Consider the following 19,494-nt stretch of genomic DNA (forward strand, 5'->3'; position numbering starts at 1 on the left):
CAGTAAAAGAACTAAGAATAAAAATTTTGCACATAAAATAAGACTTGTTTGCAAAAAATAAACATTACAAGTCCAGATGGGCCGAATTTGCATTTCAGAATCAAATATATGACAGGATTGGTATAAAAAAAAACCAGAAACATATGTACATATGTTAAAAAGATCAAAAACAATTAAAACTAATCAAATTTATAAAAAAAGAATAAACGGGTTAATAAAACCCCAAAGAAGGGTAAACAAGGAAAGTGGGATGAATAACAAGGAAGAGGGAAAATGTTGGAATGATTTATGAATTTTCCTTTGGTAATGTAGAAGACAAAAGTTTTAAAGAAATTTTGTATAAAATACACTAAGCAAATAGGAAGTTCAAAATAAATAATATAAACTTTACATAATGAATGGTAAAACTGGGGAAGAAGGGGGTGGAGCTCCAATTATTTAAAGTATCATACATGTAGGAGAAAAGTTCTATTTTTCCGTGGAAATTTTTATTAGAGTAAAAATTAGGATTTTGGTTGAAGCAGAATGAGGGTACCAGGGCCTAAGGGGGAGGGGGAATGTGAACAACATCTGAGAAGAATTGAAAATAGATATCCTCCCTCAAGGTACTAACTATTACCGCTTCAGCAGTCAATCGTTATTGAGCTTTTTAGCATCAGTATCCGAGAGGGACTAATATTTGTTGGCGGCTATGTTACCGTGAATGTCGACATTCACTGTTAAATGTACCGACATTCACCGTCATGTACCGGTAAATGACGGTAAAAAAACAAACATTTTTTTTTCTCCTTGGATTTCATCAGCGCTGCCAGTCAACTTTTTCAATTATATGCAAGGTGACATGGTTTGATGGTGACAGGTTAGGTTAGGGTTTTAACTCACTTCTGAGATATATAACCAAATTTAACCTAGCCTAGCTTAAACTTTTACCGTCAAAGCTTGCATAAGACAGAAAAAGCTGATTCGCATAGCTAATAGAATTCAAGCAGAGAAAAAGAAATTTCGTATATTCACCGGTGAATGTCGACATCAACCAGATTTCGGGCATCCACAGTAACACCTACATAAAAAACAAGTTTTCGAACTACGGGCGCACTTTTCCGGCATATACAAAAACTCTGTTTATAAATATTATCTATCCTTAGTCTCAGGCCTTTCTTTCCAAAAGGTTATCAATTTAGTCCATAAATTTTTTTATATGTTTGATGATCCTGGGCAAAAAAATCAAATAAATTTTTTTTTTGACTTATTAATCACCAAGCGCCCCCTCCTAACTCAAATATGAGCAAAAACAACCGAATCAAAGCGAAAAATTGAATTAAAAAGTTGACAATTTCCCAGCCATGACTCTCAAGCTATGGCACTCAGAGCAACTGCCCCATTTACCACCCCTCACCTGGTAGGAACGGCTCTGAGTACTTCTATGTGAAAAAGATAAAACGCATGCTTACTGTGCAAGTTCTCTGTTGTACTTTAACCTCTTCCTGTTTTAGAGAGGGCAATTTTTGGACAGTTTGTACTTTGTGAATGCTCAAGTTACTTCTCTGATGAGATAAGCCAGTCGTAAACTTTTGTTGTTTAAATCCATCAGGAGGTGGGACAAGCTGAGGCAAGTTTGCAGTACTAGGCGCACTCTACAAATAAGAAATACTACGTCATAGCTTCATAATTAAACTGCATTAGGAATTAGCTGCAAGAGGAACGCACATTTTCCAAAACCCGTGTTGAACCTGAGTTTAACACAGGTGCTTATAAACATGTTCAATCCAATTTCAGCCAAAAAAGAATTAATAATACAATTCACGTCAATTTTTCTCTATTACTATATTTACATTGATGCCTAAACTGATGCATTAGGTACAACAGAGGACATCTGATTTAACCATAATCTACAAGTGGTAAATATTAAGGAGGAGAAAGGGTAGGACGGGGTCTACAGGAGGGGCGAATTACCTTTATCCAAAATGTATCTTGATCCACTTAAATTTTAAGTTATGCTGATGACCTTGCTGCGTTGATTACTTGTACCACTACAATTAGTATATTAACAAAGATTTGTGAGTTATCCTGCTGGTCATGACATTCTGTACAACCCTAAGAAGACGAATTGTGTATGTTCTAGCCCAGCAGAGTTTTGGGTGCTCCTTATCCAACCGGTTAGATTACGTGGTAATGGTAGAGAAATTCTTTTACAGATGTATTTTTTTTAATGAGCATTTGCTGATGCCTCTGTTCACCATATTTTGAGGTCAGTCTATCTTACAATCTTCTGATTCGTTATTTTTAGTTATTTCTCAAGTGATAAAAAAAACATATTCTTTGTTGTTCTTACTGTACCAAAATTTTAGGACTGTCTATTGTTTGCAACCACACATAAGTTGCCTCGCCATGCAATTACTATTAGAACATTTCTGAATTTTCAGTACCTAATTTTCATGAGGTCTATGTAGCCTCCTATCTTTCCCTCCGAAATAGACTAATTTCTTCTACAACGAGTCGGTTCTATGGAATTTGCTCCAATTTTAAGGTACGTGTTCCCTCTAAGACAAGCAATTTTGCGACCCACATGCAACTGTAACTTGCACCAAAAGGACAAGATAGTTATATCATTGGATTCATTACTCTCAAATCTATCCATTCACCGAACCAGAATTATGATATTTCTTACATTTTCTCTTGGAGAAGAATCTAAATTTGCTTAAAACCTTAAGGCATTCAAATTTGATTTTGAAGAAGTACTACGAGCCTTTTGAAAGTAACAGAGCCATTATTGGGCTCTATCCTTTTTTGTCTTCTAAAGTATAGTTTTTTGAATGGAATAATATATTGTTTTCTATACAGTTTCCCGTTTCTATCTTCCACTGATTAGCATACTCCTATTTTGCATAATTTAGCTGTAAATTCAGTAGACGAAATAACAGACATACTTTTATGATAAATATTTATTTATAGCAGACTTATCTATAATAGACTTATATATATTTTATTACTATGAATTTATAATTCATAGTAATAATAAAACATTAATAAAAAAAGAAGATAAAAATAATATCATTTATAGTAATATGAAATTGCACAAGGTGTGAGGGTAGATGCAGACCTAAAGTTGGTTCTAGAACTCAACTAATTTCAGAAAATCATACCAAAAATAGATTAAGAAGTGGGATTTGCAGCCCTGTTTGTACTTATATTGGCTGACACTAGCAAACAGTTCTAGGTTTTCCTACTTGGATTTTTAGCTAGAATCGCATGTAAATGCCGCTTATGACAGAGCAAAGGGATTACTAAATCCTTTAGAGGATTTAAGACGATCAAGTTTAAAATCTACGAAGAAATTGTCCTCGTTGGATGAGCATTGCTCAATGAGTGCGAGGGACTCCTATTTAACGGGATGCAGGAACTTGTACCAACTATACTCAGGAGTAAATTCCAGACAGAAATTATTCCTGGGATATCTTTCCAGAAATAATTTCCTCAGAAATTATTTTCAATGCCAAAAATGTTAAACAGACAATCAGACGTTATTAAATTGACAGTCAGGCACACTCGACAGTTTTATATAATTTTTAAAATAACTAAATTTGATTAAAGATAGCAATAACACAATTTCGGTGGAAGCATACACTGCATCGTGATAAAAAAATAAAATGACGAACATAAAAATACTTTTGAGCATTAAATTCACTTGGTATAGTTTTTACTACTATAAATATTAGTAACAACTCACCGCAGCACCAAGCCACTCGAGGATAACACAGCTACGTGCGCTCCTCCTCCATGCCAATCTATTCAAAGCCTCCCTTTTTACACCCTCCCAGGAAGTTCCCAATTCCTTTAAATCTTTCTTTATAACGTCCTTCCACCCGAGACGAGGACGACCTGCTTTCCGTTAGCCCTAGACGATAGGGCAAAAAGGACAATCTTCCGCAATCTGTCATCCTTCAAATCCACACAACGTGCCCTAGCTATCTCAACCTTTCTTTCATTATAGCCCTAGAAAGTGGGATTGAACCACATTTTTCGTACAGCCTACTGTTTGAAATACGGTCAGTTAGATGGGGGAAACATCTAATAAATCTTCTTCCGCTTTTCGTAGCGCCCATGCTTCAGAACCATAAGGGCTGTTTTTTCACTCATCAATGTGCTAAAATCTTACATCTTTTGTCAGAAAACGCTTAAAAGTGAAATCGTCGAACTAAGATCTTACATCTTTTGTCGTTTTTATGCAAACATTTTCCTTCATTCTGCTCGGGTCAGCGGTCTGAGAACAATAATGAGTATATTCTCAAAGTTCTCTTATTAATTTTCTATATGGTAGAAAGATGACGTCTTTCACACTTCTTGCTAACATCATTTAGCTGTAAGATCTTAGAACAAAGATGAATTGAAAAAACGATAATCTTTGAATAAAGATTAAATATATTAGATGTAATATCTTTGTGCTAAAAAACGGCCCTATATTTGACCACTTTCATCACTGTAGCTTCTAATATTCTAATATAGGTTCGAAGACTTTTCCTCATATTCTTTCAAACTTTTTTTTTACTGTGAAAAAACATTCTGAGCCTTGGCTATTCTACTTTTAACATCTTCACTGCTCCCACCGTCTTTAATAATAATACTACCAAGGTAAGTGAAGCTGCCTACATGATCAATCTTTTCGTTACCCAGCGTAGCCTTTTCATCTTCACTTATTCCTAGCCTTAGTGACCTAATCTTCTTAACATTAATTTTCAAACCTATTCTAGCACCTTGAACTCGCAAAACCTCCAAAAGTGCATTCATTTTGCTCATACTTTCATCTAGGATGCATAATCTAATTCCAGGAGTGTTTTTTCTCCCCATTTGATTCCGTGATCTCCCATTACCTTTACTGTGCTCCTTAAGATAAGGTCCATCAAAATGATCGATACAAAGGGGGATAGAACACAACCCTGTATAACTACTGAGTTAATACAAAACCGGATGCTAACCTCATTTCCTACCTTAATCGCAGTAGTGTTATTCTCGTACATAGCACTAATCACTTTAATGTATTTGTCTGCTACAACATACAAGGATAAGACCTTTGCTAAAGCTCTTCTATCAACAGGATCGAACACTTACTCATAATCTATAAAACAGAAGACCAAAGGTGTTTGACAACTCAGGCACTTCTCAATTATTAACCTAAGAGTGAAAATTCGGTCGACGCATCCTCTACCTTTTCTGAAAACGCACGGTTCTTCTCTTAAAACTTTGTCAACAGCATCTCTCAATCTAACAAGTATCATATTAATAAGTAATTTGCTACCTACAGAGACCAGACTAATGCCTCGATAATTATCACACTCACTCTTATCACCTTTCTTATACAGTGGTTTGATTAAGGTTTTCCTAAAATTGTTAGGTACTTCCCCTTTTTCAAAAACCATGTTCATAACCTTCGGTAATTTATTTCTAACCTCAGAGCAACCATATTTAAGAAACCCATTTACCACATTATCAGCACTTAATATTTTTTAATCCTTTTAGTACTGTCGCTAATTCTTCTATACAAAACAAATCTTCCTTCACATCCAAGGTATCAGAAACTTTCCCATTTTCCTCTATATCTTTCCCTGCAACTCCATCTCGGTTTAGCACATTCTCAAACTATTCAGATGAAATACTAAATGAAAATCTTTTGTTAGAACATGCTAAATTAAAAATCGTTTTGAACATTTTGTGATTCACTTTTTTTTGCAAAGATTTTGATGGTGTAAAATATCGATTTTTATTTGACTCTTTTTTAAATAAGCAACAGCGAAATTTTTTTTTAAATACTCGTATGTACTTAGTTTATTTGCTGCGGCTACATATAAAGCAAGTATGAAAAAGAAATCAGCCACAATAATAAAGTTTAGAAACGAATAGAATAAAAAAGAGGGAAAAAGAGAAAAAAACATCAACAAACTAAATAACATAAGTTATTTTTTTCAAATCTAGGTGTCCAGTTATATGTATACTTTCAAATTGCTGTAATTGCTGCTGCTGCCCGGCCATTTGAAGCTGAATCAGAAGTGGTAACGATTTGCCAGGTTATATTCAACGGTAAAAAGTAATTACAAAAAGAAATTTGAAGGCAGAAAAAGGATTTCTTGACTGAAATTGGCAACAATGGGCAATCAATTTTGAGCTATCCATATATCGAACTATTTAAATGCAAAGACAGTTACACAAACCTTTTCAACATTTTCCTATCTTGAAACTAATTATAGTTCATTACATTTCTTATCAAATATGCAATTTATCAACCTTTATATTTGTACTTTTGTGAAAGAGGCAAATAAGTTAACTAGCTATTTACATACTTTATGATTTTTCTAAAACACAAACTGGTTCTTTAACATTTACACGCTTCCCTGGTTTTTGGTACAAATCAATCACGCACGGAATCTCCATTTAAATCAAGATATAATAATAAGTAACAGCTAAGAAATAATAACAACTAATAAATGTGACGAAGTAACTTACAGACTTCCTGTAAGGGGGAGGAGGTGGCACAACAAATAACGAGTCATTATTGTCACAGCTCAAGATACTATCCTCAGAGTGAACTCGATGAATAAGACCCGTCCTGGCCCTCAGAGCGGCCCTTCGTGCTTCCCCAATTGGCTCATAACTTCCAGCCAAACTGAAAAGAAGACGTAGGGATCGAAATTAGAAAGGTTTGAGCACTTAAGAAACCAATCTAAAGGTGTCCGCTAAGTTTTGAGTTCAGGTTATTTTACTTATTATTAATTATAACTAAGCTAATATACCAAAAATGAAATCTATCATAATGAAGTTCGTAAACTTAGTCATTTTTAAGTTTTATTCATTTCAATTATATATTGAAAAACTAACTTATCCACATTTTTGTTTCGTTTGTTTATATACCATGAAACCGATCAATATAGGTATTATGCCAATATTTATAGGTATTATGCTAAGTTTACGAACAATGAAGTTCGTAAACTTAGTCATTTTTAAGTTTTATTCATTTCAATTATATATTGAAAAACTAACTTATCCATATTTTTGTTTCGTTTGTTTATATACCATGAGACCGATCAATATAGGTATTATGCCAATATTTGCACGCTGTAAGTAGTGCCCAGTAATTTAAGTTGTATGTGCGTTTTGATATATTTTTATCGTTTTGCGGAAAACCATGTTTACTGCGTAAAAACAATGCTCACTAGATAAAATAAGGTATTTACATTATTGAATTTAACATAAAGAATTGCATTATTAAATTTTCCTAATAAATTAAAATGCATTTTGAAATAAAACGATTAACACACTGGTGATCATTGATCATTCCCTGGAATTGAGTTCTTATTTGTGTGTTTTTTATTCAATATAGTCAAGTCAAGTTTCTTGATCAAACAGTTCTTGGTAACGAACAGTAAGTAAGGAGCGATTCATGCTAAAAGCAACCAAAACTTTTAAAAAATGATTTTTTTATAACAGTTGACTTTTTTATGCTGATTCCAAATATAAAAAAAACATCAAGTTTAAAATTCCCTATCGAAAGCTACGAGCCAAAAACATTTGCCTGATTTTCAAAAAAAGGGAGGGGGGCAAAAAGACAAGTGTTCTTGATAAAAATCATACCATTAGATTCAGTATAGCAGAGAACATTTAACGCTAAAGCCGTGATTCCCAACGCGGGGCGCAGGTCGCGCCACGCCACGCTAAAGTTTACACTTTGAAGCTCAACACTTTACGCGTTGAAAACTCTTTTCGGTCCAATCCAACGGCTCTTGTGTTTGAGTAGTCATTCTTAAAGATTTGGGACAAAAAGTCAAACTTTAGCGGTATGGGGTTTAAGAAGGGGGTCGTTATCCTAATATATGGAATAATTTCAGTTCGTTTTAAGTTTTAATAACACTTTTTACTTTCATTTGAAGAGTCTGTTTTTTTTTTGTTTTTTTTTTTTTAGACGGACTTAAAGTCACAAAAATTCTGGATAATTGAAAAATTACAATGGTTTATTTTAATTCCGCCAAAAAAAAGTGCATCAGGGGTCAGGTAACATCAGATGTCTATTAGGCAATTATTCTTTTCAGCTTTCACCTTTTTATCTTTTCCTTTTTTAATTTCTTTTACTTTCACTCTTTACTCTTTTCACTGTAAAAAAAAAAGTTATCTTGGGAAAACAAAAGGTTTTTTTTTTAGATTCATACACCCAAGCATTTTTTTGAATGTCTCTCTAACGTAAAAAAATGTTATATACATATATATATATATATATATATATATATATATATATATATATATATATATATATATATCACTTTTTTCTTTTTTTGCTGTGAGTTTTACATTGTTTTTGCCCTTATTCTTGTAATGAATAAATTAACAAAATAGATAAATAAACTAATTACGCAAATCTTGAGATTTTTAAATACACATGTTTAATTTAATCTTTTTTAAATAAACAATAATGGAAATATTTTTGAAATCAAACATGCCAATAAGATAATTCCATTTGATGCACATACTTTGTCGTGATAACAAAAAAAAAAAAAAATGAATATAAAAACACTTGTGAACACCATTACACATTTAGTATGGTTTTACATGAATTAATTAAAAAAATTTTTTACACAAGATAAGTTTTTCAAAGAAAAGTAAACCAAACATGAGCAAAAATAAAACCAAATAGCTTACCAAGCGTAAAACTACCATAAATCAGCATCGATAAATAAATCAAACCCAAAACGAACAGAAATTACAATAAATAACCGAGTCAAACTCAAAACGAGGAGAAATTAACATGAGTAGGGCTCAAAACCCCTATACCTTCCCAAGGCCAGAACATACACATAGTGTCTTCTGGCTAGTTCAAAATATGTCACAACTTGCCCTGAATTGTTTAAATTATGTAAGCCGTTATTATGATGTTGCTTTGTCACCCTATTGACAATTTACATGATCATGGTTCGTTTTGATTTAGTTCAGCATCCACCTAAATATTCCTTGAAAGCTTCACCTTAATACCCTTAGCCTGTGTAGTAGCAATAGTTGTTGTAGCAGTAGTAGCAGTATGCATATAACATCTTTTTTTTCAACATCCCCTTAAACACATGATGAAATTTTTAACTTAATACCATCAACCAGTCCTGAAGCATTGCTGATGCGTCCTCTTGACAACCTATATGGGCATAATGTGGTTCAATTCATTTTAATACAGTTACAATATTGCCCAAAATTTTGCCTTAATACCCTTAGGTTTATTAGTAGTAGTAGTAGCACCAGTAGTCATAGTAGTATTAGTGGGAGTAGAGTTAATAGTAGTAGCCTTAGCTTTAGTAGCAGTAGTAGAAGTAGCAGTAATAATAATAGTAGCAGTAGTAGTAGTTGCAGGAGTAGGAGCAGTAGTATTATGATGTAAATATTGTCTTTTGGTTAGTTCAACATCCCCCAGAATAAGCGTTGCAAGTTTTAGTTTCACACATGAAAATGTTCTTAAGATATTCCTGATATGCCCTTTTGACAACCTGCATACGGATAACAGGTTGTGATTCGTACAATAGAAATTTTAAGAAATGTTCTCTGAAAATTTGAGCTTCATACCCTTAGGTAAAGTTGTATTAGTAGTCAAAGCAGTAGTATAATTACTCAACTTAATACAATTAGCCATTGCTATGCTATTGTCGATTTGTTCTTTTGATAACCTGTATATTCATATAGTTCTAAAAATTTTCATCTTAATGCTCTTAACCTTACAAGTAGTTGCGATAGAAGTAGTTATTGGAGCAATCGTAATAGTAGTAGTAGAACTAGTAAATTTTGCAGTAGCAGTAGTATTAGTAGTAGTATGCAAATATTGTATTTTGGTCAATTGATCTTCCCCTTTAAGTATTTTCTGATTGTTCCAACTTAATACACAAGTCAATTCTTAAGATGCGCTATTTTGACAATCTAAATGCATATAGTGTCTTTTGTTAATTCGAATTTACCATCAATATTCTTTCAAATTTTACCTTCATAGACGTTGCCTTAACAGTACTATTATCACAGTAGTTTCCTGCATCACATTGGTAATTTTTCCTGGTAGCAAGAAAAAGGAATTGTTCTTTAGATACGCTATTTTGACAATCTAAATCCACATAGTGTCTTTTGTTAGGTCGAATTTACCATCAATATTCTCTCAAATTATTCCTTCATGGACGTAACCTTAATAGTACTACGAGTACTCGTATTATCGATACATAATAGCACTTAATAGCACTCGTACTATCACTGTAGTTTCGGTGGTAGTAAAAGTAGTTGCAGTGTTAGTGTTGTATTAGCAGTAGTAGTAGCAGAAGTAGCAGCAGTACTAATAGCGGTATTAGCATATGCATATTGCCTTTTGGTCAGTTGAACATCGCTTTCATGATGCCCCTGAAGTTTCACCTTGAAACTTCCGGTATATAATGTAGTACTTCAATCATCCGGTACTTCAATTATCATAGTATTCTATGATAAAAAACAAGGTTCAAAAATGTAATATCCATTCTTACCAGGGCTTATGCACTATGACTGCGTATTTTGGAGGAGAGTAGGTGGGGTTAATTCAAGAATCATTAGCGATATCGATATACCTTTTTTCTAGTCTTGCAGTCAAAGGTCTTGAAAGATTCTTGCACAGTATAAATATTAGACAGTAGCAAAAATTTGGCTCAGAAATGAGACACATCACAGCGCGCGGAAAGGGAAGTTACCAATACGTCACAGCAATAGGTCCCCCATAACCCCATCGTAGTGCGCTAAAAATTTATCAATTTGTCAAGGCGGAGCCACGAAGAAAGGTGTGCGACTGATGCGTCCCAAAAATCTTTAATGCAGAGTATAGAAATTTTTGCTACTATTTAATATTTATACTGATGATTCTTGAGTAAAGTTTCCGAGCATGAAGTAAAACAAGTTATAACTAGATTTGCCAAAAAGGATCCCAGGGTTATCTCAAAATATCCAAAAACTAAAATGTAGTTTATTTTTCTGCTTGCTGGAAAAATTCAAGTTAGTAAAGGTTAAAAATAAAAGCGTGAGTAATCATGACATAAAAGTGAGCCCCCAATAAGATAACAACTACCCATCATTTTCATTTCAAGTCGGTAATTTTTCCTGGTAGCAAGAAAAAGGAATTGTTCTGTATACATTTGGGGATAAAAGCATAAAAAAAAAAACATTCCTGAGAGCTGTCTTGTCCTTTTAAAAGATATATGAACTTAACAAATAAAATAAACAAATTGCATAAATTTCGTTGTTGTATTTAGAATACAGACGTTTATTTGAATCTTCTATAGATACAAAAGACTAAAAATATTTTTGAAATTTAAATAGATCAGAAAGATAATGTCATTTGATGCATACATGATAACGTCATAACTAAAGAGAATGTTGGATATAAAAGTACTTTTGAGCATTTTGATTCACTTTGTCTTGGATTTAATATATATTTTAATAGCAGTCTTTTTGAAGCCAAATCCGACCTCCCAAAACTTTGTGCTTGAAACACTTGGGCACAAACTTTTAATAATCGCTATTTTTATTCATTTACTATTATTTCTCGCTGCATCCTTTGGATTTCCTGCCTTGCATGCGATTTTTGGCAATATATTAATTCTTACAGTAATATTTATTTCTTCGATATTAATAATTGACTTTGCCTTTTTGCCAATCATAAAAAACTTTTCAAGAAGCTATACTAAAGAGCTGATTCGTCAGCATGACGGAATTTCAAATCAAACAGTGCTGGACTTAATCCATATTCAGTTTAAATGTTGCGGTATAAGCAATTACGACGGAAAAACAGTTGATCTTCGACAATTTAATGCTGCTTTTCAGCAGCGTTTTCCTGAAACCTGCTGCAGAAATAAGACAAACTGCTATGAGTCACCAACCCCTGAAAATTCTTACGTATTAGGCTGTGACTTTGTCATTCGAGAAAAGATACATGAATTAAAAATCCTATTGGTAATTATAGCAATATTAATTCTATTACTAGTTTTAGGGGTCTTTTCTCTATTTGCTGCAAATAAAATGGACCCCCATATATTTTACACACTTTTTTTTTCGGAAGATGGTTGTATAGCTTGCATTAAAAGCTCGTGGAATAGACCCCCAGAGGAGCCTACTGATGTTACAACGGAAGCCTTCCCCCCAACATTGTTGGAGAGATGTTGTGATTATTTTTGTTTCATAGACGGTATATGCAGCTGTTTTAATTGGTGGTTTAGTGTTCAAAAACCACGCCCAGAAGAATTACCACATTAGAGAATTCAAAATATAGAATAATAGAATTCTTGAAGGAGAAAAATAGATAGACTATTTGAAAATAGCAGCTTTTGAGTTTTGTAATCAGTGAAATAGAAGCATCAGATATTATTGTGAGGAGAAGGAAAGACAACAATTATCAAACTAAGTCAAATATCTTGTTTTGAAAATCACTATTTTCCACTCACTAAAAAATCACTAATTGTTCCACTTACGCCTCAAAATGATCAAATCTCAAAAATAACACCTTTGGTCCTAACCACGAAGGTCACTTCATGAAAAAGTAGCAGGAGACGGGGGGGGGGGCAAAGTGTATTTTTCAAAACCTAGAGGGGTTATTCATTCTTTTAGTGATTTTTTTTTTACGAAAACACTAGAAAAAAAGTATTTTTCAAAGAAAATACAAAAATAATATCTCAAAAAACCTTCAGGGGAGGGGGGGGGCTGGTACACAACTGCTCCTAAATTATAACTGGCTAATTGATTATCGACGAAACTTTTAAATTTAAAGGGGGATAATTTATCAAGCATGTCTGCTGGAGAGATGCTATCTGGCGTTTGACTGTAAGTGTTCGAATCTCAAAAGTGAAAATTCTCTTTCCTATTCAGAATTTACTCGAGCTGATTTCACCTTCAGACGGTGCTTTTATTACTTGTGTTGGTGATAACACAACTGTATGCTCACAAAAAACTGAACAGCGCGACATTCGTTCAAAATTAGTTGGCAGTTGTGACGGGCTACCAGGCACGTACGCAGGAATTTGTTTAGGGAGGGAGGGCAAATCCTTTAAAACAGAAGATAAAAGGCACATTATATTACGTAACATCTACAAAACCTAAAGCACATATCAAGAAATAGAAACTCACCCTATATTGCAAATTGCAACCAACGAGCAGAGCTAAGAGCATACTTTTTTAGAATCTTATCCACTGATACAGAAGCATCTCGATGGACATTCAAGTCCCAAGCCATTTAGTCGGCCTTCATCCATTCGGCTGCGGAGATAGGTTTTTAGCCTTTTCATTGAAGAAAATGACCTCTCAACACATGCTGCAGAAATGAGAATCACATAGAAAATGCGGAGTAACGTATGGACGTTGGGAAATATGCCTCGCTCACACTCAGCCAGGCTCTGCAGTGCTGTCTTTGGTAAAAGACAGAGAGCTACTTTCAGCCCCGCCAGCTGTTAGCCCGAGAGAGCTACTTAGCCCGCCGCAGTTGAAGCTCAGCCTTCACAGTGGACTCCGAGCTTGTTAGATCTGAGGCGATCAGTTCTTTAACATCACCAATAGGCTCTTTTACGACAAAAGACGGAATGATTCCGCTGAGGCCTTTCAGAATAACTGTGCTTTGTGAATCAAGATTCGAGTGATTGTAAGAGTTGGTCCACGACTGGGATGAAAAGGGAAACTCGATAGTAAAATTCTATGTGCTTTTCTGCAGGGACATCATATGGGATGTTGACGACATTTTTCTTTCGCGGCATGGCAATGGTGATTTCCGGTTCTTGGCACATGCACGTGACTTCCAAAAACAGCTGACCGAAATTCTCCTCCGCCTTATTTCGTGTATCTTGAAATCTTTCTGTCACACTTTCGACACACTAAATGTACATAGCCATATTGATGTTTTCTGACTGCAGCAGCTTAGACAAAAAAAGTGTGTACCCCAGAAAAAAAATCCATCACAATAAGGGTCACTATATAGTACAAGCTAAGGATGTTATTGAGCAGACTTCTGGCTTTTGACGACGCCACGGAGTCTCCATTTGTCTCTGTCTTTTAGGGCCTTAAAGATCGGAACATCTAACTGCTTTGATATTTGTATTGCATCGTGTCTTTCGACCCATCGAGTTTCGCACACTCCTTTCAGATTGACTTCAGTGTAGGTCTTTAAGACAGCGCTTCGCTTGGCACTGAATTGAAAGAAATTAACTGTTTCACGAATAACCATCATACAGTGCTTGATATCAGAAATATTGCTCGAATCCGTCAATACTAAGTTCAAGGAGTGGGCGACACAGTGAACCTACTTGGCGAGTGGATATTTGTTCGAGATAAAAGCCTGGGGTCCAGACAAATACCCACTCATGTATCAGAAAATTCAGAAAATGTATGAGAAGTATCAGAAAATTACGAAAAAAAAAAAAATCGTGAGATTTCGGGTGAGGGGGTGGAAGAATCCCCCCCCCTGCGTACGTCCCTGCAGGCTACTATTACGGTTCTGTGAAAACTGTCTGATCCTAAATGATTGCAATTCAAATTCCAAATTTACTCAAGTTTCTCAAGTTTGTCCTCAGCTATTAGACATCTATCTTTCAAATGGTTGATTAGCGAACCAATGTATCGCTCCATTTTGTGCCTCGCTTTGCTAAAGTGATGTCATAATTGAGGGATCCAAGAAAACACCACCAATCGTGGTTGCAGCGATAGCTGCAACACGGTAGACAAACCTAGTAAAGAACAAACTATAGCCCATAGTAAAAATTCAAAATACGTTTTGAAAAAACGACGATATATATATATATATATATATATATATATATATATATATATATATATATATATATATATATATATATATATGACATATCGCCGAACCTTTCTTTTAATTGTTCAGGCGGTGCGACAAAAACTTATTTTTCTTCCAAAGATTTATCTAGTCCAGGTTTGTGATTTTACAGGGTATGGAAGGCATTGACGACCACCTTCGTTTCTTTTAACTGTTCAGGTGGCGGGAAAAAAAAATTCTTCTTTTGCATTGGCTTGTCTTTCGTCATTACGACAGACATATCGCCAAACCTTGGTTTCTTTTAATTGTTTAGGTGGTGGGACAAAAACTTATTTTCCTTCCAGCGATTTATCCAATCCATATTTGATTTTCATAAGCATGGTAGGTATTGATGACCTTATCCACGTCAAGATGCAAAACCCAATCATCATCACTATCATTTACAATTGATTTAGTTCGTTATACCTCAGCTTATGATTCGTCATTATGAAATACATATCAGCGAACCTCCGCTTTTTTAACAAAGGTATGGCGCACGCGGCAGGCTTCTATATAGATATTATTACTATCACTTATCCTCTAAAAGCAGATAATTTGAGCCTTCGCGTGATGTCATGATGTCCAAATGGACCTTAAATTAGAAGTAGTACCTTTGTAAAATTACTTTTTTTTTATTGGACCTTTAACTTTTGCCTCGGCTTGTTCTTTTGTCATTATGAAGGCAGGCTTATCACCGAACTTTTGTTTCTTTTAATTGTTCAGACGGTGGGACAAAACCTTCTTCTTTTGCCTCGGCTTGTCTTTTGTCATTATCATAGATATGTCGCCGAACCTTTGTGTTTTAACAAAGGTTGATACATTGACGACCTTATCCACGTCAAAATCCCAAACCCAATCATCTTCGCTATCATTTTCAATTTTGACACGTTTTCATTCTCGCTGTCCAGGTTGATGTTGATTGACTCGCTGCTCTTCATTAATATTGCTTATAATGTTCACATAAAGATAGTATATAGTTGTATATATATATATATATATATATTATATATATATATATATATATATATATATATATATATATATATATATATATATATATATATATACAGATGTATATATACCAGGAGCACGGCGCCTTTGCCGCCGGGCCCAAGTACTCGGCACGCGGCAGGCTTCTATATATAGATTATCACTGTCGCTTGTCTTCTAGTTACTGCTGCAAACATTTTTTAGCAAGTTTTTTTTTTTTACTTTTGCCTCGGCTTGTCTTATGTCATTATGAAAGACATATCGCCCAACCATCGTTTCTTTCAATTGTTCAGGTGGTGGGACAAAAACTCATTTTTCTTCCGACGATTTATCTATTCCAGGTATTTGATTTTACAAGGTATGGAAGGCCTTGACGACCACCTGTTTCTTTTAATTTTTCAGGTGGTGAGACAAAAACTTCTTCAATTACCTTGGCTTGTCTTTTATCATTCTGAAAGACATATCGCCGAACCTTTGTTTCTTTTATCTTTTCAGGTGGTGGGACAAAAACTTCTTTTTCTTCTAACGATTTATCCAGTCCATATTTTTTATTTTCAAAAGTATGGTAGGTGTTGATGACCGTATCCATGTCAAATTCAAACCTCAGTCATCATCACTATCATTTTTAATTGGTTTGGTTCGTTACACCTCAGCTTATGTTTCGTCATTATGAAATACATATCGCCGAACCTTTGTTTTTTTAACAAAGGTATGGGGCACGCGGCAGGCTTCTATATAGATATTCTCACTGTCGCTTGTCTTCTAAAAGCAGACAATTTGAGTCTTTTTTGCCTTTATAAAATTAATTTTTTTTTATTGGACCTTATTTTGCCTCGGCTTGTCTTTTGTCATTATGAAAGACATATCGCCGAACCTTTGTTTCTTTTAATTGTTAAGAGGGTGAGACATAAACCTCTGTTTCTTCAAACGAATTATCTAGTCCAGGGTTTTGATTTTACAAGGTGTGGAAGGTATTGACGACCACCTTTGTTTCTTTTAATTGTTCAGGTGGTGGGACAAAAACTTCTTTTGCCTTGGCTTGTCTTTTGTCATTATGAAAGACATATCGCCGAACCTTTGTTTCTTATAATTGTTCAGGTGGTGGGGCAAAAACTTTTTTTTTTCTTCCAACGATTTATCCAGTCCTTATTTTTGATTTTGAAAAGTATGGTAGTTATTGACGACCTTATCAATGTCAAAATCTAGAACCCAATCATCATGGCTATCATTATCAAATTGTTTTCCTCGCTAAACCTCGGCTTATTTTTCGTCATTATGAAATATATATCGCCGAACCTTTGTTTTTCTAACAAAGGTATGGTAGGCATTGATGACCTTATCCATGTCAAAATCCCAAACCCAATCATTATCGCTAACATTTTCAATTTTTACACGTTTTGAATCTCGCTGTCCAGGATGATTTTCATTGACTTGCTGCTCTTCATTTTCATTTTTGACTCCCTCACTTTCATTTTTAACACGCTCTAATTATCGTTTTCACATATGTTATAACCACCCGTGTCTTTGCTCTTCATTTTCATTTTTGACACGTTGTTGGATTTTGATTACTTCAGACAATTTAGCAATGGCCTTTGCTTTAATTGCCCGTATTGGTGTTGTTGCAATTGATGGTACAGGTTGTCGAATTTCAGATCTTATCACGTTTGATAGTTCAGGTGTTGGTTCCATAGAATCATCATTTATAGTAACCAGAAGTGCAAATTTTCGTTTTTTGGACCTTCCAACAGACATTATATAATATAAATAACTGTTGCGTTGGAAACTCAACAATCTTATTTATGATTGCATGACATAATATATTTATGATTTATGCATGACATCATATAAGAGAATACTTATATGATGCGATATATGATGTCATAAGAAATGCTTCAAAAGGAAGAGGAAAAAACAACAATAAAACAATATATGAAAAACTGAAATCACAAGGAAAATTTAATGTTACAGGTTAGACCGAGAAAAAAAGCATCAAAACATGTTCAAGAGCAATAACATTGGAAGACAAAATATGAAAATTAGAATAATAAATAATGATGTTGACACATTCCTTACCTTGCACTGTGGGTAGACGTCGAATACGCACTAGGATTACTAGAATGTGAGCTGGCTAATGATTGACTCGAAACATATTTCGTAGATAACCTTGGGTAAGGTACATAAGCAATTGGTAGTTGAGTTGCAGAGTAATTTGAAGAATAATTAGAAGAGTAGTTACTCGTGGAATAGTTGCTACTATAATTGCTGGACGTGAGACTGTGATTCGATGAAAAACTGTAAATTTCACCTATAAGAAACAAAATCAAAGACATTTGGAAACAACGAGGAAATTATCGTCTTGTGGCCAAGACATAACAACTCTAATGTCGTTTCCTTTATGATGGACTAGGGGCTCAATCCTCTAAGTGGACGACCATGATTTTGAAGCATGAATATTAGTCAGTAAACTTATCCTGGGGAAAAAAAAACCTAATTAGGTGTTTTAGAATCGAGACCCAGCGTGCAAAAACAGCTCTACTAAATAAACTGAAATTAATTTAATGCATAACAACATTAGGGGCAAAATCTCAATCACCGTTGGTAGGCTGTCGTAGCTAAGTGAAAGCGTTATGTGTCTAGCTAACACACAGCCACGGCTTGGTTCCATCGATAAATACTTTCAATAACAAACCTCTATTATGTGTGGCTAAACCAGTCTAACTACAACATGAACAGCTCTGAAGGGATGTATCAGTAATGTTAATATGGTATTATTCATAGCATAAATAAAAGCTCTTTTTTACAATTTATGTTATGCACATTTTCCCCAGTTAAAAGTCAGATGTATCAGAAGAGTTTTTGGTCCTAGTGTAGAGATTAGAGACATCTGAGGAGCAGGTTTAAGGGTTTGGAGTCTAGAGAGGGAGTAAGATTTCTAGATTCAAGAATAACAACTTCCCAGTAGAATACACAGGCTCGTCTAGAGTTCATTTCATAACTTGGAAACAGAGTATAAGTATAAATAGCTCAAAGACTATCCAACACAAATACTGTATATGCTAATAACTATCCAAATGAAGTCACATGACTCAGCCTGGCTCATATTATAGAATACATGACTCATAGTATAGCATACACCTTTGGAAAACGGATCTAGAGACAACTATTGAAAAGAGATGATGCAATGACTAGCCAAGGACCTTTTATTCCTCTTTGTCATCCGCCCTTATCTTTCTTTTTCTGCTGTACTTTCGCGACACTTTGCCAGAACCGAAGCCGGGGTTCTCAAAGGTTCGGCAACGGATGTTTAGAAAACCTGATTCTCTGGAAAGCTGAGATTATCTATCTCAAAGTGAATGAAGGTGAATGCTTCCATATTAGGTGGTATTTCCATTACCAGCATTATTGAATGGACTATGTTCTTTCTTACTTTACAAAGTTAGAACTTCGAGTTTCTTTTTTTTTTGAAACCAAAGGATTATTTTTCAATGTTTTATCTTCTGTATGATGGAAGTTTCAATAAATAAAATTGTATATGGCAAGGACGCAAAAATGTGTAAACAAGCAAACATTGTTTTATCTTAATTAATTACAATAGGACTCCTGCCTCGTTTTATGGGTGGATGGAGGTTGATGCTTCACTACAAGGGTATCTTGGACCATATTGGTTTGAGCTATATAGC

At 34.5% G+C, this 19,494-nt stretch overlaps 1 protein-coding gene across 4 annotated transcripts in view; it reads right to left on the reverse strand.

The window, feature by feature from the left end:
• ex (FERM domain containing expanded) overlaps positions 1–19,494 on the reverse strand; it is a 154,564-nt gene that overhangs the window by 16,520 nt on the left and 118,550 nt on the right. For all 4 annotated transcript variants that reach the window (XM_089099862.1, XM_089099867.1, XM_089099871.1 and 1 more), the window contains 3 exons: positions 17,888–18,119; positions 6,496–6,655; positions 1,452–1,634 (listed from right to left, as the gene is read on the reverse strand). In XM_089099862.1, coding sequence (XP_088955988.1) covers positions 1,452–1,634; positions 6,496–6,655; positions 17,888–18,119 — 575 coding nt within the window. The remainder of the gene's footprint in view (positions 1–1,451; positions 1,635–6,495; positions 6,656–17,887; positions 18,120–19,494) is intronic.

This window comes from Artemia sp. Qi Xiang Cuo, chromosome 2 (assembly GCF_049724085.1).
Source record: "Artemia sp. Qi Xiang Cuo chromosome 2, ASM4972408v1, whole genome shotgun sequence".
Taxonomy (NCBI): Eukaryota; Metazoa; Arthropoda; class Branchiopoda; order Anostraca; family Artemiidae; genus Artemia; species Artemia sp. Qi Xiang Cuo.